The sequence below is a fragment of the Misgurnus anguillicaudatus genome, chromosome 14, assembly GCF_027580225.2.
Source record: "Misgurnus anguillicaudatus chromosome 14, ASM2758022v2, whole genome shotgun sequence".
NCBI classification, from domain to species: Eukaryota; Metazoa; Chordata; class Actinopteri; order Cypriniformes; family Cobitidae; genus Misgurnus; species Misgurnus anguillicaudatus.
The window spans coordinates 3,276,512-3,304,014 of record NC_073350.2 but is presented as its reverse complement, the minus strand read 5'-3'; the positions used below and the strand labels follow the sequence as shown (position 1 = coordinate 3,304,014).

General features: G+C 38.7%; 1 protein-coding gene across 11 annotated transcripts in view; it reads left to right on the top strand.

Moving 5' to 3' along the window:
• LOC129427325 (band 4.1-like protein 1) overlaps window positions 1-27,503 on the top strand; it is a 126,401-nt gene that overhangs the window by 47,127 nt on the left and 51,771 nt on the right. For all 11 annotated transcript variants that reach the window (XM_073875736.1, XM_073875742.1, XM_073875741.1 and 8 more), the window contains exons 2-3: window positions 20,257-20,378; window positions 24,145-24,306. In XM_073875736.1, coding sequence (XP_073731837.1) covers window positions 20,277-20,378; window positions 24,145-24,306 — 264 coding nt within the window. In that variant the 5' untranslated portion in view covers window positions 20,257-20,276. The remainder of the gene's footprint in view (window positions 1-20,256; window positions 20,379-24,144; window positions 24,307-27,503) is intronic.

Here is a 27,503-nt window from a genome sequence, read left to right as displayed (position 1 = left end):
AAAACATAATTTATAATACTAAAACAGTGACAAGAAAAAGTTTTCTAATAAATACACACTTTTATTTAATAAAGCTTTTAATTGTTTGGGATATCCTCGGCTGGATCCATTGGTTCTATCGTTTAACAGCGCGGAGAAATGAGGACGCATTTTGACACAGCTCTTATCAACGCTGGCGAAGGAGGTATACGTGGCAAACTCAAAAAAATGAAAATTAAAAACAAAGGAAATAGAATGTCAGAAAAGGGTTGCCTGGAATGAGTTTTACAAAGTGGTAAATCAGGATGACACCAGTGCAGACTATGTAATTTGTGCGTTAAATTGAGGCTATTTATTTATTTATTTTTGTCGCTGTGCTCCGATCGGAGACGGAGTTTACTGCTGATATTCAAGAGGTTTCTAGTTTCGCGGCTGTCATCAGCAGAGCCTTGCATCGCCCAGTCAGCGGATGGCGGGCAGGTGCGGTTTTGAAAACTGGTCAGAAACGTTGGTGCGGATGGATGGTGGACGGATGATGAGTTTTGTTATGCGGTTGCGGATGAAATAATAGTCCATCCGCGCATCTCTAACATGGACTTAATGCACATGGACTTAATGCGCGTGTCTTGGACTCATAGCATCTGAAATAAATCCAGCATTATAAGCAGCTGCGCTTCTCTCTGTCTCACGTGCACGCGCTCTGGCATCTGTCCGAAGTCTGAACATAAACTAAAGTAGTAATCCTTATGTATGTGTTCAGTTTTATGCGTTTCATGCGAGCTGAGGCAAACTATCCTTTTGTTTAAAATATAACCCGCTGCATATTTGCGCCTCCCTCACTATCGCGCACATGCAGAGAGCTGCGCTCTGTCTAAAGTCAGATCACTAGGTAGTAATCCTGTTTATGATATGCATTTTAAGGAGTTGTAGCATCCCTCGTGTTTAAAATATGATCGCGTTCCGCTGGACAGATGTTTTTAAAGGCATCTCTGAGAGTTTTTTCCTCGCTTGGCAAGCCGACCGGACGTGAAATGGGGGCGTGGCAGCATCGACGATCCCATTTTTTAATTCGAAGTTCGAAGCTGTGACTTAATTTCGATCGATTTCGATTTAAAATCGAAATCGTGACACCCTTAATTATTACAAGACTTTTATAAGAAAAGTGAAAAGAGTTTATGGATTTCTGAGTATTTTCTTGTTTGTCCACATGTATGTTACGCAAAAGAGGGTTTGGAGTAACTCTGTGAACTTCATGATATTTAGCTATGAATTCATAATACATTTTCTGTACAAAACTACTGAATACAAATATATTGCTTGCCAAAAGAAGAAAAATATTAATTCCTAAAACTTTTATAGTATAAGCCAAGGTAACACTTTATTTTACATACAATGTCTTTGTAAATTTACAAACTAAACCTAATCCTAAGATTAACCCTACAGTAAGTACATGTTGCTAATTAAAATGACTCATTTCTTTTAAGTAAAATTTTTCTAGACACTTAAAATAAAGTCTATCATTATTGTTTAAATCTTGTTAATTCCCCGGATTTGAATCTGGGATACAATAAGCAAAGGTTCTTCTTAGAAATCACTGTACTTAAAAAGTCAAGGAAACTGATAAGGAGATGAGATTGAGATGAGATTTATTTATTTATCCTTTTGGAAAGGTCCTTTTCCTTATCCTTTTAGGAATCTTGGTATAAGTTTTGGTAGTAATAAGTATTTGGTTTACACTTATGAATTTTTTTATTATATGTTATGAAAAGAAAGGAGACCACAGGTGCATGGAAATGGGAAATAAATCAAACTCTGAAACCAATCTGATAATGACAGAATAAAGCTTGCAATGTTTATAAAGAGGATGAGAAGTGTTAATGTCCTCAGCAATCCTTTAGCTAGACTCCAGTATAACAGATAACAGATCTCATCAGACGAATACAGTAAACATGTCACCATAACACCCACGAACTGTTGAAAAAATGCAGTGTGACACATCGGACATATATTTTTTATATATATTTATCCTCCACTTGGTCATATATAATATTTGCATTTTAAAGGACACGCCTACTCACACATACAAGTGGCAATATATTGTATGATATTTTGAGCTAAAACTTCACATATGTACTCTGGGGACACCAAAGATTTATTTGACATCTTAAAAAAAGTCTTGTGAAATGTCCCCTTTAAGCAACCGTGGTCCCGCTGTGAGAAATGTGTCTCATGGTTGCTTCTATGAAATTGCTGCCAGCTGAGCACTTTCCATGTAAGATATTTTGGGAAAATTTGTTATAGCAGAGCTGTAATACAAGAAAAATTATTTCTGTAAATCCCCATGAATCTTTTTGGAAGTTATCTTGATGTTTTTCAGGGTATGCATCAAGTACAATATTCTTAATCCAATATATGCTTGGTTCAAGGCTATATCTCATGCTCAATTTTGTAAGCATTATCAACTGCAATACTGTTTCTCTGAGACTGAGGACATGAATTGAAATGATGCCATTATTTATTCAACCTCATGTCTTTACAATCTCATATGCTGTTTGTGTTTTTAGAATACTTCAAACTGAGGAAGTTTGAAAATCTGCTCTCCATAATGTCTTTCCCATAAAATAATTTATGTCTGTTCCTTCAAAAGGACAAAAATACTACAACGTACATATTATGTACAGTGTACGTAGTGAACTTTGTTCATGAGTAGGGGAGAGCAGGGGCGAAGGTACAATTTTTTCAGAAAAACTTAATTTTAAAAGATAATAGTTTAGACAGAGATATGTTTACTGTGGTCAATAACTCAATACCAGGTGAAATTTTGAACAAATGTAAAATGACTAGTATAATTTCACTTTGAACATAAGTAGGGCATTGTTACTTTTAACACAGTGGAACAAGTGGAACAAGATAGATTTTTGTGTTACACTTGTTTTTATTAAATATACATGACTATGACCTCGTTAATATGTAACTGCAAACATATTTTGTCGTTTATCTTTGCAAAAAAAATTACATTTGCATTTTAAATTTTAGTTTCATTAAATGTTTCAAAAGCAACCCGACAGTACAAACTTGAATTGTTGAGAACAAAAATATTTTTCAACAGTATGAACACCATAAAAATGTAATTAAATTGTTAAGTACGTGTCTTGCGTGTATTTTGTGAACGTGAGCATCTCTTTTATCATAAACGGTTTTGACGCGTGTGTAGCAGGCACTTATTTTGTTAAAACACGTGATGCACATGGTTCACATGACGCAACAAACACATATTTTGAAAACACGAGCAACACACACGACACTCCGAACACATATTTTGAAATGCACCCATTTGATGAGCAGTCACGAGCCACCACTGTTACTTTAGGCCCGACAGAAACTTCTGACATTTAAACCCGATTTGCTTTTATTTTGAAAAACTCTGAAAGGCAAACTACAGGATGTGTTACTTCACTAAATAACCTTTAGATTGATCAGTATTGTAACACATGAAACCAGAAACACAACGCTTTCTTAGAAAAAATTACAGCTTTAGGAATTTACGCATCATTGTCGGAAACAGCTCTCTGGACCTGCATGCGCGAAACGATGCTGAAATAACGCAATATTTTATCCTCTGAAAAAAATGGTTTGTTTCATTCGTCCTGCATAACTTCGCCCCGGTTCTCCCCTAGTGAATTGGATTGTAAAAAGTGAAAAATCCAAATGCATTCAGGATAGGATAGGGATGGGTTAAAACAGAAAGGGGATTTGTAATGTCAACTGCAAAACAAAAATATTTAAATTTTGATAAGAAATTATGATGAAATTATTTGGAGTAGCACATATCGATGAATTGTCCACAATAAGATCAGGAAAAATAAAAAAGGTAAATGGGGTCTACACCACAGTTTAAGCTTTTCAGTTGAATCCAAGGCCTAAGGATTGAATTGCAATAGATCTGAGAAACAGTAGAGTCAATCTCCTAAGACCGGGCACATTTATCAGGAACTCTCGACTGCTGCAGTAACCGCTCGCTTCGTTTTCTGCAGAAACAACACTTGCCCGTGGACTTGTAATTCGTCCAGATGCTGACACAACGCTGAGAGCTGCCTGAAGATAAACCGCGTTCGTTTCCCTGCAGAGATTTCAGTCTTCAGACCACCTGGCACTTTAAAACATCTCCCGACACACAAAGAAAAACATTAAATGATTATTTGAGCCGGTAGGATGTAAACTAACAATCCTTATCTCTTGTGAATTTGCAAACTGCTGCACGGTCTGGTAATAATACGATTTTCTCACTGAACTTCTCTTGGGGATGAACTTTCCTCTGAGTGTAAAATAATCTGTGGCAACACTGTGTCAAAAACAGAGATTACATTGTTTCAGCATGCACAGTGAGGTCATGGGTGTGAACTTTGACAGGTCTTGACCAATAGCGGGACTACATGCAAAACCGAGAGGATTATGTGGCTTCACGCCATTTATTAGGTTCACTGGATATTGTGCAGAAACATATGTTGTGATATGATGTTACAACATAGTGATTTTTGGTTGCAGTTTTTGTGATATTGGAAGATCTTTACTTTTACTTATTACAAGGGACATTTAGCAAAATGTGTAGCAGCTTACTACACTCTCTTTAGCACATAATACAATTCTGGACCTTGTGCATGGCCTTGTGCTACCGTGAATCAAATAGCAATACCATGGTAGTTTAGTAAGTACAATGGCGTGATTGATTACCTTATTATTTGTACAATGTTTTGTGTTTTTGGTGTGCTTGTTTGTAATAAATTGCATCATACTGCAGTCAGGCACTGTAGCATACAGCCGTTAAATTGTGTTATTGACTGTTGTCCCAGACAACTCATTTCCAACATTGCAGTGCTGGTTTTAAGTCTTACATAGCAGTCTCCTGACACATTATAAAATAATTTATACACCGCCTAAATTATACCAATTGATTTATTATTTGACATTTACAGTGTATGGTATAAAATATAAAAATTTCAGTACTTATAGAGTATAGAGAGGTGTTATGTGGGACTTTGTGAATGACATCCGTTACAAAAACTCAGCAGCGCTATTTACCAAGTTTTTGGATGCAGGCTCTGCGGAGGACTATTCATAAGTGATGTAAGCGTACATTTTTTAAAACATTCTGCAGAACATCAGTGCGTTCCTTTAGAGACCGACTGTAACATTTGACTTTCACAGTGAGAGGAGCTCATCCTGTGTAGATTATAGTCTGAATGGTGACATGCCCATCCATGCTCTTCAGGAAATGCATCTGTGCTCGATGTCTCTCATTACGTGTGACATTATGAACACCACAGGCGGCGAAAATTACAGACGCTCTGCCTGCAAGACTCTGACATTAACTGTGAGCTACAGAGCCCTCTTTGCTGGTGTAATGTGTACAGTACAGACGGCATTGAGCAAATCTGCACTAGGGCTGGACGATAAGTATATGCACACACCAGTGGCGGCTGGTGAGTTCTTTTTTTGAAGCTCATGATGCGAAGTTCGTCACAACATGTATGTAGCTTGTCATGTGTGTGGTTCGTCATTTCAAAATATGTGTTCTGCGCTTTGAGAGATCGTGTGTGCATCACGTGTCATGCCAAAATAAGTGCCTGCTGCCTTGAACTTGAACTTGAAAGGAGACGCTCGTGTGTGCCAGATATTCGCACAATCTCATGCTTAATCAAAGTTTACTGTTAAGTGAGTGTCTTGCGTGTATTAAGGGAACGCAAGCGTCTCTTTTATCATAAACGGTTTTGACAAAACACGTGATGCACACAGGATCTCTCCACACGCATGACACATATTTTGGAAAAAGGAACCACACTAGGGTTGCCACCCATGTCTGATAAAAAACCTGGACATAAAGATGACCCAGCCAATTGGTTTGCTCACAAGCCCCCCCCCCCCCCCCACAGCATAATATTTCTATAGGCTTATGCAATTATGGGCAAAACTTTACAATTCTCTTTTTTTCAATTCTTATTTGTTAACATTAGTTAATGTATTAACTAACATGAACTAACCGTGAGCAGTACATTTGTTACTGTATTTGTTAATCTTTGATAATGTTAGTAAATAAAAATACTGTTAATGGTTTATTCATGTTAGTTCACAGTGCATTAACTAATGTTAACAAGATTTAAATAAATGTATTATTAACATTAACAAAGATAAAAAATTGCTTTATGCTATAAGTGCAGTTTATTATTAGTTCATGTGTTAACTAATGAACCTTATTGTAAAGTGTTACCCAATTATTTGTACATTATGTTAAAATATGTAAATCAGGTTTACAATTTATTAAAGCTGCTTATACTACTTATGTAAACTGTTTTTATTTATATTCCATTGCAACTTTAAACAGTTCTAAATAGCAACTAGCAAATATGCACATGAAATTTAACTTGTTGAACTTACCTCAACATGTATTTTACAATCATTTAACCCGCCATGGGAAAAGCTGAAGTCACTGTTACAAACTCTACACCATCCAAGATTTTAACTCTTTTAAGACAGGGATACACTTTCGTGTAGTCTGGTGTAAAATGTGTCTTATATTTTCGCTTTTGGGGCACTCTCCCTCTGTCATCAAAGAGTATACTCTTTGCTGTCATGGCGCTCCTGTTTCTAGATACACTCATTACACTGATTAGTTTGGTTCGGGAGAAGAGATAAAAGCCCACCCATACTGACAATTGATTGGTTGATGTCCTGAAACAGGCCAATCAGGAAGCTCTCTGTCTTAGATGCGCCAAATGAGGCAAACACACACACAGACGCAAGGTCTCCCTCTCTGCCGTGCGCGCGCTAAATTTCATATTCACACAGCGTGTCGAAAACCGGGACATTCAGTGTCCCGGGAGAGTTGATACATTTCCCGGGACAGGTTATTAAAAAGAAGGACAATCCCGGTAAAACCGGGACAGGTGGCAACCCTAAACCACACACGTGACAATCCGAACACTTATTATGAATTAGCGCATCCTCGGATGTGAAGTCACGAGCCGCCACTGGCACACACACACACACTTAAGCCCTTTTCACACAGACATTAGGGAAAATACACGGAAAATGCATCCTGGATTTTCCCGGATCGTTTGATTTTTTTGTTCATTCACACTGCCATGATTTGCCGGCATCTGCAAGGTCCCGGAAAGACACGTGACCTGTTTAAAGTCCTGCCTTATCTTCTATGCAGCGTCTGAAGTTTGCATATTATTTATTATTTCTCTCTCCATAAATAACTTGGGTGCATTTTTGTTTATGACTATAAAGGAGCGCATGACGTGCCATTCTGTGCTGGTGAATGATCTCAACTTCAGAGTGGATATTTGACGAGCTCCCTGATCTCTGCTTTAATACAGTTTTTAGACTTTTCTCATAGTGATTGTTAATTTGCATTTAAAACCCTCATTTTGAGGAGCTGAAAGATATTGTTGGGATGACGCGCAGGCATTTTTGTTTATTATAAGCTCAAATGAGCATGTGATGCGATATTCTTTTATGCTGCTGAATGATCTCCGCCTCAGCTCGGTTATGGTAAGTGACGAGCTAACTTACCTGATATCTGCTTCAGTCCAGTTTGCTGACATTTCTCGTCGTGAATTTTGTAAATCCCTCATTTTAAAGAGTTGAACCAACTTCATGTTGCCATGACACACGAGTCCTCACTACGGCACGCGCATTGTTTATGCGTCTCATTTATCATTTCCTGATAACTGCTTCAATCTAGTTTGTGACATTTCTCGTCGTGAATGTAAATCTCTAGTTTTAAAGAGCTGAACCATAACTTTTGTTGTGATGACGCTCGCGTATCTTAGGTCTTCTTTTCGGCAAAGATCTCAGAAGATTTACGGGACGTGTTTGTGTTCACACAGACGCTTGTCTGGCAATTTTACGGGTATTTTTTGAGACCAAAGGTCTGTGTGATTGGGGTTTTATATACCTATATAAATATATATATATACACACACAGTATAAAATTAGACAAGACAGTGATTGTTTCCATAAGGACCTTAGAATTCTTCATTTTTTCTTCTCGACTGTTATTAGAGTTTTAGGAGATGTTTAAATTAGCCTTTCGCCGAGCCCCGCCCCCCTTAGTTACTGTTGCTACTTCCGACAAACAAATGACCAGCGCGACAGATTGCCATGACGGAAAGCGATATACCCGTGCGTGTCAGTGACATTTTTTTTTAGCAATACCGCCGCGATTTCCTCCAGATCGAGGCAAAAGGGGTTACAGTATGCAGTGGAGGGATATATTCAAAATATTAAAATACGCAATGAAGGAGAAACGACTACTATCGAGGCTAATGCTTACCGGTCTCATGCAAAAAATGAGAAACCACATGACCTGTAACTCAAATGCAACCAGCACAGCCTTGTGGACCAGTCATGCTCTTGCACTGCCGAGTAAGTTATCTTTCATATGGTATAGTGTTACGTGCTAGATGTAGTTAGTAGGGGATGTTGTCGCAACATTTAAAGGAGACATTACCCACACAGTATAACAATAAACAACCAGAGACAATGGATAAATTGTAATAAAAATCATGGGTTTATTATAAGCACTCACACACGTGCTCCAGGGTACATTAAACAAGAAAAGGGAAAACGGTGAGTGACGCCAAATAAAGGAAATAATCAAAACAAAACCCCAATAAACTAATACCCCCAAACTAAACTCACTACCAAAAGAAAATGTAGAAAAGAAACCGAAATCTTCGGCGTATGCGACGCCCAAACTAAACTCCCTAATTAATAACAAAAATACATAAACGGCAATCACTCCTAACTAAATTCTAACAAAGTTTACTAGAAAATAACAAAGGCTTACCTACGCCTTTTCCCAAAGTAGGTAATGAACAAAAATCTACATAGCTTCACATAGGTAATCTTTCTGTCCATGTACAAAATCGCTCGGCTTCCAGTATAAGTACTCAAAAAGTGGTTTGGTAGTTGGAAACAATTATGATTTGACACAGGTGTTTACTCGTCCTTTTAACAGGTACACTCATGGGTAAGTTGTACAGCGACTAAGATCAAACTCAGAAGCAATTCACGCTAATAGTCATTAACACAAATAACCAAAAATAAATCGAAAGGACAAAGCAAACACAAAAACTAGAACACGCTAAGTACAAAAGGCTTTCGTGCAAGTGGACAGATGTCCACATGCGGGCTGGCTTGCTGCAGGTGCTCTCGTGCTTCCGACAACAAAATCCCGCCTCCTTTTAAAGCGGCAGAAGCCATCAGATTGGTCGTAGATAATGATTGACAGAAAGATGCTCCAATGAACAGAACCTAAGATGTAACAGAGTGACAGAAACAGAAAAGCAGGGAGCGAAACAAAAACACACGGAACGTAACATATAGTCTATTAATGTCTATTAATAGCTATTTTGTTAAAATACAAAGGTATGTTGGCTAGCTAAACCTACGTGTGTTTCAAAGCCATTTAAAGCTAACTAACATTTCTCTGTCTGTTGTTTTGAGGATAGCCGTTTTGAGAATCATAATGTTTTATTTATGGTGATAGATTTCACAAATAGGAAATTGTTTTGTCTTAAAAGTTGCAGGACAGATAATGAAATAAAATGTATAATATAATAAAATTGCACAGTATTTACGGGATTGGGAAACTCAGGGGTAGGTTTTCCGTTCATAAAATGCTACATGAAAGATAAAAACAAATTATTTAAAGTTGATTGTTAAGGGCGCTATGTTCGACTTTGTTGTAAACTGACGAAAAATAAAGTTGGGGAGCTGAAAGTCCCAACACAACACCAGCTAATGTAGCTAGCATTAGCTAACATATTAACTAATGTTGGCAAAATAACTCATTAAATTTAGCATAGAGAGTAGGTTAACATTCTGGCAATTATATTCATGGTAATCATAACTTTGGTCCAATTTGTGTTCTTGCCTCTAGTTAGTAGATCTAGACCACACTGTAACTAGTTAGCTGTAAGCCTTACCTTTGTGCAGACGTATTTATGCTTCATAAATGTTCGACACATTTAACTGAATGGGCCAGTCCACAATGTTTTATCCATTGTATGCACCGCTCACAAACGCTGCGGGCGTGAATGTTTGTCGGAGGTGCTCGCATAGTAACGGTTGCTGTGATGTGTGATTGGACAATGGCCGTTTTGGGGGAGGGGCCGGCGAAAGGTCAATAGCGTGTCTAATTTAAAACTCATCAGCAACAAATTAAGTGTTTATAAATGAGAACAAATTGTTCAACCAGCGAACTTTACATGGCTCAGTTTGGCTTTAATCCGGTATAACTAAAGGCGTTTCTTACTCATATTAATATACGTAAGAAGAGTGGCGTCTGCGCCTAACGTCCAATATAAATAATGTGCACGGTGCGTAACTCCAAGATAAAATAGTATAATAGTAGCATAGAGACCGCACTCAGACACTGAATGAAGTACAGAGATTGTATTAAAGTACCGAAAAAATAAAACAGGCCATTCCAAACACAACAAGACAAACGTTTCAGGCTTAGCCCATCGTCAGTGTCGCAACTTACTCATATTAATGACATGTTTCAGTCGTATTTTCTTACTTATTTACCTAATGAAATATTCATGACTTTCAAAAAATTACACAATATTTAACAAGACTACACTTTAAAACCTTAGAATGAATAACATTTCTGTATTCATTTAACCATTTTGTAATATTTAGTTTGTTTGTCATGACACACAAAAGGTGTTTTCTCCTATGCAGTCTTCTTCTATGCAACAATAATTCCACCAAAACAAAACATAAATTCACAAAAGATGGAATGCCTGCAGTGAAGTTTATAGCAGATTGCTTGAGATCACAGTACTCTTTCATAAGCTTTGGTGTTTATATACTTATAGAGGTTTAATCTGATGCCTAGTGGGATTTAATTGCACCCATAGAGACACAGCTACATTATACTCAAGTGAACTCATTAAAACTCACATGTGTAATTTTTTATGTTAAAATACTTTCCTATATTTCAGTTGAATATACAGTTATCTTTAGGTAAGACATTGAAAGGATGATCTATTTGTTTGCGACATCCAATGTGACCTTTTGGCTCAACCAGTGGCATAAGAGTGGGGCAGGACTACCTGTATTTTCGCAGTTGCATTTAAATTGGTTATGTCATTATACATGTTTGTTAGTTATTACTTAAAAGTGAAAAAATTTTGATTCACTGTTATAAACATTTTAAAAGCATATAGTTCTAGAGCATGTAGTTAGCAAACCAATGTCTGTTTTGTCATCAGAAAATGTCAACTTTAAGCATTGTGACATTTAAACAATACAAACTCAAGCTTTAAATGAATTTCATGCGCAGAATGCAAAGCACTTTAAAGATTATTTAAAAAAATGCATTAGTGCCAATCACAAACCAAGATTTACAGCATAGCATGTTGGCAAGATTGCCCATTTTTACATCAGACAACAACAAACATTTTGCCAGTTCTGAATCTGCATGCATGTTGAGTATTGAGGTGAGCCTTTTAATTAAATCACCTAAATATTGTGCTTTGTTCATCTGACTTTGTTGTTTTATGTAATTTGTTCTCTCTTAAGCAGTTTAATTGCTTTACTCCAGGAAAATCTGTTTCCAACATGACAATTTTTTTGCTCTCAGTGTAGCACAGTGAGATATTTAATGCCATCATGTTTCCATGAGTCAAGTCAGAACAATATGGCTTTGTTCACACTGCACCCAAATCTAATTTGTTTTTCAAATTAGGACTGACTGTTGACACTGTCATTTAGCAAGTGACGAAATCAGATGTGTTCGTTCAAGCGGTGAAGCCAACATCTAGCAATTTAAATTGGCTTTCATATTAACAACTTAAGCTTCAACATGATGCCAGAAAAGATTTGAGGATGGCTTTCTACTGTATGTGAAAGCAGAAGATGGAGATGGTGGCTCTCTGGAGGAATATTGGACATCACTTTGAATTATGTCAGTTAAGTCAAGTATTGCTCCAACAGATTCAATCTGTGAGTCAAAACCATAAACAACCAATTCTTGATCTCAACCCACAAACTAATAAACATGACACAAGTATGACTAATAAAGTCAAAGAATGCAGCCAGCAGCCATATCACCCTGTAGCACAAGACAGCTTTCCCAATGAAGCTAAGTATGGTTGAGCCACTTGGATGGGAGACCTCCTGGGAAAACCAGGTTGCTGCTGGTAGAGGTGTTAGTGAGACCGGCAGGGAAAGCTCAACCTGTGGTCTGTGTGGGTCCTAACACCCCAGTATAGTGATGGGGACACTATACTGTCAAAAAGCATCGTCCTTCCTTTGGATGAGATGTTAAACCGAGGTACTGACTTACTGTGGTCATTAAAAATCCCATGATGTCACTTGAAAAAGAGTAGGGGTGTGCCCTGGCATTCTGACTGAACTTGCCCATTGGCCTATTAATCATTCCCTCATTGGGTCTCCTCTCCACTAATAAGCTGTTGTGTGGTGAGTGTTCTGGTGCAAAATGGCTGCTGTGGCATCATTCAGGTGGATGCTGCACTTTGGTGGTGGTTGAGAAGATTCCCCCTTTCATATGTAAAGCCTTTTGAGTGCTGCAGAAAAGTGCTATATAAATCTAATGAATTATTATTATGTATGAATTTAGCATGATCAAACTTTATAATGATATTTGTTGCTTTCCAATGAATGAAAGAAACTTAAGTGTGAACTATTTGGATGGGATTAGTTTTACATAGGGATTTTTATCAGAGCTTCTAAGTGATTTTAGTCCCATCTGATTGCTCCGTCTGTAATCATTACTGACAGATTACGGCGACTGTTACCTTCTGTAAAAAGGTCCTTAGATATTATCCCAGGTAATACTAATCCTGTGCGAATAGACCAGCTGTAAATTTTGTAATTTCCTGTAATTTTGAACTTTTTTTTTTCAAATATAGAAGCGCTTACAGAAGCATTCACTTGCATTCTAGGGAGTGGAACAAGTCAGTGGCAAGTCAGTTCTTGTATACCACGACACAGGTCAAAGGTCAAAATCACTTCTCGGAGGCAAGGAACTGTTTCTGATACTGACGCTCTCCACAAACAAAATTAAACACAGTGTTTTTTCTCCCTGGTCCAATTTCAAGTTTTTCTCATTGGCGTCATGTTGCGTATTTGCATGTGATATCCGGAAGCAAGGTAATGTGATGAAAAGAGAGGTGATGCACTGCGTTATCGAGTTACCCCTCCCATGTCTGAATGTTTTACTGAGATTTCTAATCCTGTGCAAATTGACCATCAATATTACAGATGTCTTGTGGTAAAATTACATTACTCCATCTACCCCGTAAAACTAATCCCGTACGAATAGTGCTTTAGTGAGTAAACCACTTCTAGCCAAAAATAACTAGTATGTAATTTTTGCCTGTCATGATTATTGAGTGTATTCAATTGTAAGGATTGTATATGCTGTCAGAAATAGTCAAAATATGTACCTCAGCTGCAGCTCTCAAAGGGTAGAGCTTCAGACCTAAAGATTTAATAATAGCTCCTCAAAGGTACACATACTGTATTGGTACCAAATGTATACATACCTGTTCACGGTCAATGGTACATATTAGGAGCATTTTAAAGGGTACTGCCCCAGTGACAGTGGGGGTACATATTTTGACCATTTTAAGAGTGTATGGTGGAGAGAAATCAGGCTGCTGTGTCTGTGTCCTCAGGTGAAACATATGAGGAATGTGTTAGCTGACGATTGTTAGGTATGTGTTGAGCCCTGAGGGTATAAAGCTCTGATGATTCTGTCAGTATCCATTAGCTGTGATGCATGAATTTGTGTTGAAGATTCTTCATGGTGTAGTTTCAGTTAACTGTTCATCTCATGATCTTTAGTTTTTGGTGTTGCTGTTTCTAGCATGAATGCTACAATAATGTTACAAAAAATGCAACACAAAAAAATACAAAGAAAACAAAATGCAGCTGGTCGCAAACCAAATAAATTCAATATGGCACAATTTTCTTTAATCTGTCTCTAGGCCTGTACGTGATTTATGCAGCTTGCTGGGAAGCTGTTTGCTACTACATTACTAAGCGAATAGGTCTTTGATATGAGACCTGAGGATATTCAGAATATCATAGTGGCAGGATCTTCTCTGTCATGTTTTTAATCCAAAGAGACAAACACTGATCAGCCATAACATTATGACCACCTGCCTAAAATTGTGTAGGTGCCCCTTTTGCAACCAAAACAGCCCTGACCCGTCGAGGCATGGACTCCACTAGACCATTCTATCAGAACCAGCATTGATTTATTCAGCGGTTTCAGATTCAGTATCTCACCACACAGGTAATATCATCTGTAAAGCAGCAAGCTCTAGTTTAAGTGTCAACAACACAAGTGTTTGTCCTCGAAGTTGATGTGTTATAAGCAGGAAAAATGTGCAAGCGTAAGGATCTAAACGACTTTGACAAGGGCCAAATTGTGATGGCTAGACGAGCATCTCCAAAACTTCAGCTCTTGTGAGGTTTTCCCGGTCTGCAGTGGTCAGTACCTATCCAAAGTGGTCCAAGGAAAGAAAAGCGGTGAACCGGTGACATGGTCATGGGCGGCCAAGGCTAATTGATGCATGTGGGGAGCAAAGGCTAGCCGGATTCCGGTTCCGTAGCTGAAATTGCTGAAAAAGTGAATGCTGGTTCTGATAGAAAGGTCTGGTGGAGTCCGTGCCTCGATGGATTAGGGCTGTTTTGTGGCAGAAGGGGGACCAACACAATATTAGACAGTTGGTCATAATGTTATGGCTGATTGGTGTGTACTTAAACACTTCAAAAAACAAAAAACATCTTTCTTAGTTTTTTATCCTGATTTCCAGCGTTAACATCTGAAAAAATATTAAATAGTGATACATTTACACAATAAACACAAAATGACCCATAAGATTAGGTCTTGTTTTCCTCAGAAAAAAAAGAAAATCAAGTAAGTTTGTACCGAGCCCCTAAGGTGACATTGGAGTAAAATACATCTAAATTTTAGTTTATATGCTCACATGAAACTTTCATGTGCTCACGCGAAACCTTCATGTGCAAATTGTTTTTAAGTTTAGTTTCACGTGCGCACGTGAAACTAAACTTTATTTAATTTTTGCTCCATGTCCCCTTAGGGGCTCTGTAAGTTTGTGCTTAAAACAAGTAAAAATAACAAAAATAAGTTTATTAAATTAGTTGAAACTTGAATTAAGTTTATTTTTCTTACGAAACTGGCAGATATTTTGACCTGTTTCCAGCATATAACTTATTTTATTATTAATGAAAACTAAATACAAAAAAAGAAACCGGTTTAGACCAGACAGTCGAAACAATGTGAAATAGCCAAGATGTCTCTCTACACCAACGGAAAAATCCCTGTGAGACTTTGAAAAAAAAAAAAGGAAACAGGTTTAGACCAGACAATCGAAACAACGTGAAATAGCCAAGGTGTCTCTCTGCACCAGAGGAAAAGTCCCAGTGAGACTTTCGAGCAGTCTCTGGAGAGATCTGTCAGCGTTCAGCTCCTGTGGATTGTTATGATGTGTGGCAGCAGCACAGAGCTTTGTCCGGCTAACGCGGCGACTGTCAGTCCGTGCCTCAGTCACAGTGGGTGAACAGGCACTAGGTCTCAGTGGAGGTGACATCTTGAAATCAGCTGCTCCTGTCTGCCGCATTATCTCTCTAGGGTCGGTCCCAACATAATTACATTAAGGAGATAAAAAGCACATTATCTCTAAAGCAGCATGCTTTATTTTAAGTGTCATATTTGTGTGCAAACATCTGATAAATAGCTCTGTCCCGAATGGTGCACGATCGCCTTTTGTCAGATTTTGTTGTGAAGATTCTGTTTTGGAAATAACCTTGATGTATTCTCTTCATTTCTGTCTACAATATCCTTTCATACAGAACTGTGTGTGATTTTGCAGTGGGATGTACACTTGAATTCCTTTTCAGTATTTGTCGAACACAAACCCTTGTTAGCCACTTTGAATGTATTTCATAATTTGCCTCCAAAACGACTTTAGGCAATTTCTTAAACAATACAGCAATTTACCGTAAAACAAAGGCAGTACAGGCACTGACTATATCCTTTCATAATGAGCTTTGTTATCTGCATTCAAATGTTATTAGCTTTGACTGAACCCACCTACAGCCCTATTAAACGGGTTAGAGGTATTTGAATGCCCAGTATTTCTGGGGTGTCGATTTTGGCAAAAGATAACATTTGGTTGGCAGGAATGATTTTCAGAAGGATTAAAAAATAAAAGGGCACTAACTGCTGTGGTAAATGCTACTCATCTACAGATGGCTGTGCCTCTGGCAAACCGTTTCCCTCTGGGGTCTGAGATGAAAGAGGAGAAGAAATTGGACTATAGCAGGTCGATGGACCCTGCTGTCCATGAAGGACATGAGTTTGGTGTCTTTGCCTAGGTTTTGAACCGGCCTGTCTAGACGAGCCTGTGTGAATCCATAGAGCAATGCAACGTGCAGGAATCGTTCAGCTTTGTAGATCGGCTTTTACACTCCACTTGTGCTGTCCCTGTTGTGTTGAATTTTTCCTCTGTCTGCTTGGTTTTGTTCGTGTTTTCCTGATCTCTTTTCCCCTTGTGCTTGTTTTTCTTTCTCTCTAGCCGCACATCTTTCTCCTTTTTTGTGGAAAGCTTTGTCAGACGTTGCTTGGTAGATAAAAAAGTGATCAAATCTGTTTCCATGGCAACTGAATCTCGGTACTAAGGGTACCCCTCCTTTTCTTCTTCTTCTTATTTTTCTTGTGACAATGCAAGTTCAAAACATTTAACTGCCATATTTTAGGCCTAGATGATATATAAACTATTCACTGTATAGCTCCAATGATTCTGCTGCTGATAAACAATACATTTGTGAAATTTGTGATGATATTCATACAATTTTAGTTTTGGTCATTCAAGGAATAGTTCAGAAAAAATTATTTGCCTATGACTTATATTTTTCAGGTGAACATAATCAGATTTATATTAATTAATTTCCTGGCTCTTCTTAGCTTTGTTATGACATTGAATTGTGAGTTTTTGAAGTTACAGAATGCATATCCATCCACTATAAAAAAGAATCCATACAAATCCATGTGTGAAGAACTACAATCAAGTAATAAATGGGTCAAATTGATCAGATTTATTTCCATGAATCAGTTAAAAGAGTTTATTTTGACAGTACAAATCAAAACCTCAGAAACGCATGTTGATGGTTGGAATGTGATGTTGCATGCTTGTTTATAAACTTTTTTGGCTCTTCGACCACCTATCCTCTGCTGAAGGCGTTGTGTAATAGGGTGTGACAGAAAGTGAATTGCTTGCTGTCCCCCTTCACCATCCATGTTAATTTGGTAATTAATCTAAAGTCATTAAAGTTTGTCAGTCAGGAGGTCCAGTAACAATCTGCGAAAGAGAGGGCTGTAAATTGGCAGCGTTGTGTTTGCTTGACACACTCTCGCACGTCTGACCTGTGAAGTCATGTAACGTACAGCCTCAAAGCTTATGAAATGTGGTTGCGGCACAGCGAGACATAGCATGGTAACAGAATGTTCATTTTAAGTAAATATTTAATCACTCTGAACTTTGTGTTGTACGCTTTTGACACAAGCATAGTGTGAAGCTCGCATGTGGCAATGATTATCGAGTCGATGTGAACTATTCCCAAGATCTCAAATTGTCCTCATCTCCTGCCGAGTACGCCATTTATTATCTGTAAGTGTTTTCACTGAGGTATTCTAAGACACTGCTCAGTAATGAAATGCTCTTTCCTAGAGCTGATGTATATTGGTGTCTGGGAGCCAGAAGATTTTATTTCACTCATTTCTTCTCTCCAGTGCCTCCTCTCCCTCTCTTGTTTTTGTATAGTGCTAGTCTGACGTAGCTAGAAGTTTGACTTTAGGCCTGATCTACATTGCAGCTTAGTCTAGGAAAGATCTACCCACAGGTTCATAAAGGATATCTTATTGTTACGTTATTTAAATGTTGACCTTGTACACATGCCAGATAAACATCATGGGTCAAACAATAGTAGAGTGGAAAAGCTTTTTTGAATAATGGCATAGCAGTGTTGGTATACAAAAGAAATACTGCTTCTATGTGTTTCAAAGCATACTAAAGCCCTATTCAGACCGGATTAGTTTTACAGGGGGACCTCTGAGAAAATTGTGCTTCTCAGAGGTCCTCTGTGTTTTTAATCCCGTCCGAATCGGCCATGTCTGTGTTTTTCTCTGACGACCTCCGTAAGAATTCCAGAGCAATTTACCTACTATTTTTCGCAAACTCAGAGGTCCTCTGAGAAATTTAATCCCGTCCGGATGCAAATGTCTGTGTTTGCCCGCAATATCTTTTGAAAACGCGGTTCATTTCGTGTTTTGGCCAACGTGATCTGCCGCAAGGTCTTACTGCGCGTATATTGTATTTCCTGAGTCCCATTCATTCAGATATGATGTTTTTTCGCATTCGGCAAAATAAAATAATTAAATCAAGACGAGCTGAATATCAAACACTGTTAAGACTGGCCAATGTAATATCATTAACGTTATAAGAAACTCTGTTCAAAGTTTTTCAACTCCGGAATGGTAATGTTAATTAATAAAGAAAATAAAATGTTATTAATCATTATTTCTTCATTTCTTTGGGTTTATTATAAGCAGCCACTTATATAAAACATGTTGGCTAACGTTACGTTAATAGGATTTGTATATTCTATTTTGATTTGTTAAAATTAAATTAATAAATTACCTGTTCTGTCATAATTTTACATTTAAAGCAAAATATTAAACATTACAAACGCGTATCCAGAGCATGTGCTTTTCTGCAACGCCCAAATGCGTAAAACAGACACTCCCATCTCTGGAATAGCCTGCATCATTTTAATCCCGTCCGAATCGGTACATAAAATCACAGACGTCCTGAGGGACACGTTAAAACTCAAACGTTGTTTGGAAAACTAATCCCGTCCGAATAGTGCTTAAGAAAATCTTTTAATGATTTATGCAATTTAACCTAGCAAATCATGTAGTAACATCTTTTTTTCAGATGAGTTTCTTGCAACCCAAATATGTCATTGTGACCTTTGCCATACTGCAGCTTGCCAGACCGAGAAAGTGCTTGTCGTTTCCACCCAATATGCATGATGTTTCGGACTTTGCCTAGGGTAATGTCTATGGCTACAAAATGGCAAGGTTTCAGCATTTACATGTTTTCATTTTGCTGATGCTGTTATCCAAAGTGACTTACAAATAAGGGAGGATTTAACATTTTGCCTTGAGAGCCACTGAAACAACAAATTACAATTGTGAACATTTGTATTCAGCAATATTCCCATGTAGTAGTTTAAACCCTGCTTTGTTTCTCCAAGATCTGGAATGAAATACTTTCATGTTCTTTTGGTACAAACTGTTGTTTACTATCTTTGTAAGCCTAATACAAACACTTGAGGCAATACACTATAAAACCGCTGTGAGGAAAGCTGCTTTGTGTTGAGACAGGTGTAACACTGTGTACTGCGGGTTTAGGGCACATTAGGTTGATGTGATTTGTTTTGAGAGGGCACTGACAGGGATGTGATTGGATTAGGCAATGTCGCTCAATGAAACTGACTGACGTCTCCCTGAGGAGAGCATGGTTATATTAAAGATGTCTATGGAGGCCTTCGGGCATGACTATTTAAGCGTGACCTTTATTTTGTATAATTGGAGGTTTCCGTATCCCAAACACATCTATGGGAGCGTGTTTGCAGTGTGGTATATATGAGGGATGTCCTTTAAAAACAAGTGCGTGACATTTACTTTATACATTATGCAACATTATACAACAGTCAGTTTGGGTCTTTAAATCTAAATGGATGAGAGCAGATAAAAGAATGCTCATATAGGACCAGAACAGCACTGGGGGCTTTACTGTTTTGTAGGCCTCATATTTTCTTTCTGCATCTGCAATAAGAAATGTAGTACAATAACTTATGTTAAGTAGTCTTTCAATGCAGATTAAAATGTGGATAGAAGCTGTGATGTTTGGTAGAGGACTGCAGCCGAAGGCTGTTTTATAGTTTGTTCAGTTGATTGATCCAAACTCAAGTTCGATTTTACGCCCTCTCCAGCTGCAGGGCTCTTTTCAAATAACATAAAAAACCTCTAGTGTAGAAGTGCTCTGAAAATGGACTTCCTGCTAAAAGCATTCCACTGTACTTTAGCTATTGCTTTGTTTTGGCTCTGCTAATAATATCATGATTTTTTTTCTTTTTCAGTAAGTTAAAGAGAGGATATTATGAAGACAGAGACGGGCCTTGAGGCGGAGGTGCCATCACAACACAAAGGGGCAACAGTCAACATGCAAGAGTCAGCATCAGATGGCAAAATGGCCAAACAGGTATTGTTTCATGTTGCATAGTCATAGTTTTTTTTAACAACGTGATGTAATTGTATTTGTCAAGACCTATTAATTTATTTAAAAATAGTGCAATTCATACAGACAATAACTTGAATAGGGTGAATTAAGGGGGATTGGGACATAATATCAAATAAACCTGGAACATCTGATGGTACATCAGCGGAGTGAACGCCTAAGATGTCCTCAGCTGGTTCCCTTACCTGTCCCGTCAGAGGCCTGAGTGGACAGAGCTGTTCTGTCACAACATCCACCTTACAGCCTCTACATCATCCTGGCAAAAATCTTACTGGGTGCCTGAATGACTCTTTGTAGGTGGAAATTGAGAAGATGAAAGTGATTGAGCCCTCCATTAGTGAATAGAGCAGCAAAGCAACCCTCTTAATTGTCCCAAAGAAGGATGGATCTCAGAGTGTCTGCATTGACTTCTGCAAATTGAATGGGCAGTCAAAATTTGATGGCTACCCAATGCCAATGATTGGTTACTTACTGGAAAGGATAGAACAGGCTCAGTACATCACAACTTTGGACCTGTTTAAGGCGTACTGGCATGAAAGAAAGGATGTACTATAGTCCAGTATTACAAACAGATTGTTAAAAACATTTCTTAGTACAAGTAGATGCTTCTACAACAGGAATTGGAGCGGTACTGGCCCAGGGAACTGAAAGTTCAGAAAAGCCAACTGTCTTTCTGAGCAGAAAGCTATTACCCACAAGGACCAGATTCTCCACCATCGAAAAAGGATTGTCTCACAATTAAGTAATCCCTAGAAACCTTTCCTACCTCCTGGGGAGAGAGTTCCACCTTAAAACTGACCATCATGCTCTGACATAGATCCACTCATTGAAAGACCACAATTCCCAAGTGATAAGATGGTACACGAACCTCCAGCCATATACCTTCAAGGTACGACATCTCCCTGAAAGACCAGACGTATTGGCTGACTAACTGTTCAGATACCAAGGCAGTACGCGGTTTGGAGAGGGGGGAGGTGATGTGACAAAGTGATTAGCACTAAGCCTCACATCTACCCACATTTACCTTATCCACATTTCCCCTTCAATGTCTCTACATAGACCATTGTGTTTATTGTAGATATACACTGCTCAAAAAAATAAAGGGAACACTAAAATAACACATCCTAGATCTGAATGAATGAAATAATTTTATTAAATACTTTTTTTCTTTACATAGTTGAAAGTGTCGACAACAAAATCACACAAAAATTATCAATGGCAATCAAATGTATTAACCCAAGGAGGTCTGGATTTGAAGTCACACTCAAAATTGAAGTGGAAAACCACACTACAGGCTGATCCAACTTTGATGTAATGTCCTTAAAACAAGTCAAATTGAGGTTCAGTAGTGTGTGTGCCCTCCACGTGCCGGTATCACCTCCCTACAACACCTGGGCATGCTCCTGATGAGGTGGCGAATGGTCTCCTGAGGGATCTCCTCCCAGACCTGGACTAAAGCATCCTCTAACTCCTGGACAGTCTGTGGTGCAACATGGTGTTGGTGGATGCTGTCCCAGATGTGCTCAATTGGATTCAGGTCTTGGGAACGGGCAGGCCAGTCCATAGCATCAATGCCTTCCTCTTGCAGGAACTGCTGACACACTCCAGCCACATAGGGTTTAGCATTGTCTAGCGTTAGGAGGAACCCAGGGCCAGCCGCACCAGCATATGGTCTCACAAGGGGTCTGAGGATCTCATCCCCATACCTAATGGCCGTCAGGCTACCTCTAGCAAGCACATGGGGGGCTGTGTGGCCCCTCAAAGAAATGCCACCCCACACCATTACTGACCCACCGCCAAACCAGTCATGCTAGAGGATGTTGCAGGCAGCAGAACGTTATCCACGGCATCTTCAAACTCTGTCACGTCTGTCACATGCTCAGTGTGAACCTGCTTTCATCTGTGAAGAGCACAGGGCGCCAATGGAGAATTTGCCAATCTTGTTATTATCTGGCAAATGCCAAACGTCCTGCATGGTGTTGGGCTGTAAGCACAACCCCCACCTGTGGACGTCGGCCCTCATGGAGTCTGTTTCTGACCGTTTGAGCAAACACATGCACATTTGTGGCCTGCTGGAGGTCATTTTTCAGGGCTCTGGCAGTGCTCCTCCTGCTCCTCCTTGCACAAAGGTGGAAGTAGCGGTCCTGCTGCTGGGTTGTTGCCTTCCTATGGCCTCCTCTATGCTCCTGATGTACTGGCCTGTCTCCTGGTAGCGCCTCCATGCTCTTGACACTACGTTGACAGACACAGCAAACCTTTTTGCCACAGCTCACATTGATGTGCCATCCTGGATGAGCTGCACCACCTGAGCCATTTGTGTGGGTTGTAGACTCTGTCTCATGCTACCAATAGAGCGAAAGCACTGCCAGCAATCAAAAGTGACCAAACATCAGCCAGGAAGCATAGGAACTGAAAATTGGTCTGTGGTCAACACCTGCAGAACCACTCCTTTATTGGGGGTGTCTTGCTAATTGCCTATCATTTCCACCAGTTATCTATTCCATTTGCACAACAGCATATTAAATATTTTATGTTTGAACACTCTTTGCTTAGAGTGTTTTGGAGTTTGGATCGATCACTTGTATACATATATTTTCCATGTGTGAATTTCCTGGTTGTTTCCTGGCTTTTTTATAAACACGGCAAAGAAACTTCACCTTTGCACAAAGTTGCTGCTGTAGGTTAGCCATAATTTTTTCCAACTTTTTCTTCTTACAAATACACACTTCCTCACAGTATCATATGTGGTGCTTGGTGTTTTTAATTAATGAAACCTTACAAAAATTGAAAATTCACCTTTAATTCACCCTGCCAGTTCCAGTTTGAATATAATTTCATTTTTTTGGATTAAAACATTTTGTTGGTGCATAATTTGTGTCCAAAAATGTTTGTTGTGTAACTCGTGTAAAAAAAGAAAAATAAGTAGTTAAGTACTATGCGTAATATGTCATTGTAACTTAAAGGGACACTCCACTTTTTTTGAAAATATGTTCATTTTCTAGCTTCCCTAGAGTTATGGAATCCATTCAGCCGATCTCCAGGTCTAGCGGTACCACTTAGCATAATCCATTGAATCTGATTAGACCATTAGCATTGCGCTAAAAAAAATCCAAAGAGTTTCGATATTTTTCCTATTTAAAACTTGACTCTTCTGTAGTTACATTGTGTATTAAGACCAACTGAAAATTAAAAGTTGCTATTTTCTAGGTTAGGAACTATAATCTAATTCTGACTTAATAATTAAGGACTTTGCTGCCGTAACATGGCTGCAGGAGGCGCAATGATATCACCAGCGCGCGAAAATTGTCCCCAGCTATTGAAAGTAACCAAGGGGACTGTTTTCAGCGCGATGCTAATGGTCTAATCAGATTCAATGGATTATACTAAGCTATGCTAAAAGCGGTAGCCACAGACCCGGAAATCGACTGAATGGATTCCAAAATGGTAAAATTCAGATGTTTAACTCTAGGGGGAGCTGGAAAATGAGCATATTTTCAAAAAAGTGAAGTCATTATTTGGTTCCCTTGTGACAAGATAATTAATAATCATAAAACATGAAATTTCACAGAAAAGACTCATGTACACTAAACAGTTGGCGATAAAGAAGCAGCTTTAATAAAGTGTAAAGATTTTAAAAAGCATGCAAGATTTGATAGAACTTTTGTTAAAGTTCTGTTTTCTGATAAAGATTTATGATATAATGAGACATTATCCAATGATCTGGTGGCAGGAAAACAAGGCTCATGATGATCACAAAGACACAGAAGACACATCAGAAAGGACGACGCCGGGAAAGAGCCCCAGATCTCCTCAGAAAGGCTCCAAACGCTCTAAAATGTTTCCCTTCAAAGTCACTCTTCTGGACAGTTCTGATTATGAAGACAACATTGAGGTAAGCGCGCGGTTAACTACACAATCTTGTAATCTGTCTTTTTGTGGCATATGCAAATCTGTGGCATCAATCGCAATTGTTCTGGCTTAACATGTCCTTATGAAAACTGACGGTTTGAGGACATTACAAAGCAAAAAATTATTTAAGTGTTCAAAATCCACAACTAGTGCTACAATGGAATAGTTTGGTCTGTGATGTCACTTACCAACAGCCCCACTGCAACAGTATGAGCTGCGCAGTTATAAAGTCAGGCCCCTTCAAACAAACAAAGTCACCTTTATTAAACACCTTTATTAAATCAAACTTTTATTAACAAACGTTGTTCCTTTGCCTTGGCCACTGTTTTGTCAATCATCACGCTCTCTTACATCGTCATGTAACTCCCGCTACTCTGTACTGCATGCTGTATAAACGAGACTTAAGGAGCTTGTGCTGTATGGTGCAGATGCAAATGACTTCATAACTGGCCACTCACACTGTTGCGATGGGGGCGGTGGGTACAATAAGTGACGTCAGAAACCAAACTAATCCATATTCATTGAACACTGTTTACATTATTGATTCTTATCGTTTGTTGATTAGTTGTTGCAGCCCTATCCACTACCTACTAAATCCACAACATTTCCACAGTATGTAGGCATCGGTGCCACTATCTCTGTCGGGCTTTCTTAGAAGAATCCATGTGATTGCACTGTAATTTTCCCTCTTCATACAGACAGACCAGTTCGATGCGTGGTCTCCATCAACTGAATGATCGTGAGATAAACGCAACAGAGGTACAGCGAGTACTTTGCAAGGCTCAATATGGAGAAGCTTCTGTTCTCCGGAGCAGCTATTATAGCTGTAGTGCTTTGAGCTTTCATCCCATTCGAATGTTGCCCACTCTTTCATACTCTTTCCTTTTAGATATCACAGCATCAGTGCTAAATCTGTCACCGCCGATGGGGAAACAATGTTTGATTTTTCTCTATGCCACCTGCGAATTGAAAAGCATGGCAAACGTAATGATAATACAACAGACCTAATCTCAGTTGGGTTCAGTCGGGTCAACCCTCAGACTGTGAGACACCGAACAGAGATTCCTTCAAGGTCACAGACAGTGCCATGTTTCTCCTCCTGTCCAAAAAACATCTCCTGTCATATAATGTGGAAGTAATTTGAAAATCTATTTTTACTGCATATTGCCAGCTTTGCTCGGTCAAGGGAAAAATAGAAAGGTGTGATGGGTTATAATGAAAGACTGCCAATGTGTGCTTGTGTGTATGTAGGAGTGTTTGTGTGGATCTTTTAACCCTTTGATAGCTAATTCACATCACTGCCCATATGCCAGTCTACCTACACATTGGAAATATGGTTGTTAAACAGACATTAAATGAAAATCCTGCATCTTCCATTTGTGTTTCTGCATCTTTCATCCGTTGTAATAGATTATTAGTGAGCGTAACCCACTGTATGGTAAAATTTTAATGTATTTAGATTAAATTTGCTACATTGACTTTGTTCTCATAGCTTATCTAATCACTGTACTTAACAAACCCTGTGATTTAGGCGGTACATCTTGCATTATATCGCTGACACCCATCTCTTCTGTTTGATGGGGCTTGACCGTGTTTTGCCTTTAATAACAGGGGTGGATGTAAACCGTGTCCCTGTCAGCTCGGTTGGTAATAACAGCTTATTGAAAAGAGAGGTGGTGCTTTGTGTCAGCTTTTGCATGAGATGCAAAGAAAAATACAGCGGTTAATTAGCTCTTTCGTGACACGGGATGTGAATGGAAGGAAGATGCATTTTCTAGAGTTTTTCTCTTTGCCTGTGAAGTTGTAATTAGCAAGAGTAAACACAGGAGTAACAGTCAATGATTTCAACATTTTTCGAATGCACAGAAGTGTTAACCATTAGAGATCTGTTCAGATATGGTGTGTTATGCTGTGCCATTTACTCTGAATCTTAAATATTGCGTGTCACTTTGAAGTTCCTGATATAGATGCTCATAACCTGAGCTATGTACTTGCATTCGATAAAAACTGACAGGTCCAGCGTCGCACATTGTGATGTTTCATGCATGTGAACATCTCTATTTCCTGCTAACCACTCATCTCTTAATGAGACAAAGACGAAGAACTTATCCAAACAATGCTCCTAAATCACAAGGATCCAGGAGGGAGCACCATCCATCTGTTGCTGTGGCAACAGCTGTCTGGCCGTTGCTAGGGAAACAGGTTGCCTGGAAGCGGCAGTAACATCAGCAGCAGCTGTGACTGTTAGGCACACAATGTGCGTGTTAAAGTGACAGTCCACTCTTTGCGGCCACACTCTCCCACAGGGAGCATCAGGAATGGGTCTGTAACTAAAAACAGCTCTAAATAAAGCTGATGTCACTGTAAAGATGCTCCTGGTCATTATATAAGGAGGGAGACGGTTGATTTATTTCTCTGGGGAGGTGATGTACTGTAAGATACAATTTAAGAAAAGTTTACAATTGTGATTTCCAAGTCTGAACTATAAAGTGATGGAAATTTCAGTAGTGACAGTACAGTAAGTTTTCTGTCTGTGTTCTGCATGGGGGGCTTAGTAAGCCAAGTTCTCTGCTGGGTCACACAAATGTCATGGCAAATCATACATATCTTAAAAGGTGGCTAATTCATATGTTTAAATAATTCGTAATGATAGATGTTGAACTTAATATTAATTGATAATGAATTAGCCAACTTGAAAAATATGTATGAATTCCTGTGAGATCAGGTTGGTTGTGCTGGATTCAGATCTCTTGTTGGATACACTAACAATTTTATGTATATAAAATTTTATGTATATGCACACGTGTCTGTCAAATGTAAATGGTATATATATATATATATATATATATATATATATATATATATATATATATATATATATATATATATATATATATATTTATACAACAGTTCTTTCTGGTTCTCGAATCTGATTGGCTAAGAGCCATACGATATTGTGCTGATAACAGCACTGTAACCGCTTCACCTTTCGTATTATTCCGCCACCTAGTGAATGGAGGTCCTAAGCAGGCTCATCTCTGAATGGAAAAACACAGACGCGCTGTTTGAATCACGCTCCGTGTGTCTCATTAGTTGGCTCATAAATCAGTCTGAATCTATATTTCTTATCAGAACGCGAAAACACCGTAAGCACCGCAGCTTTTAAATGTGGACATTGAT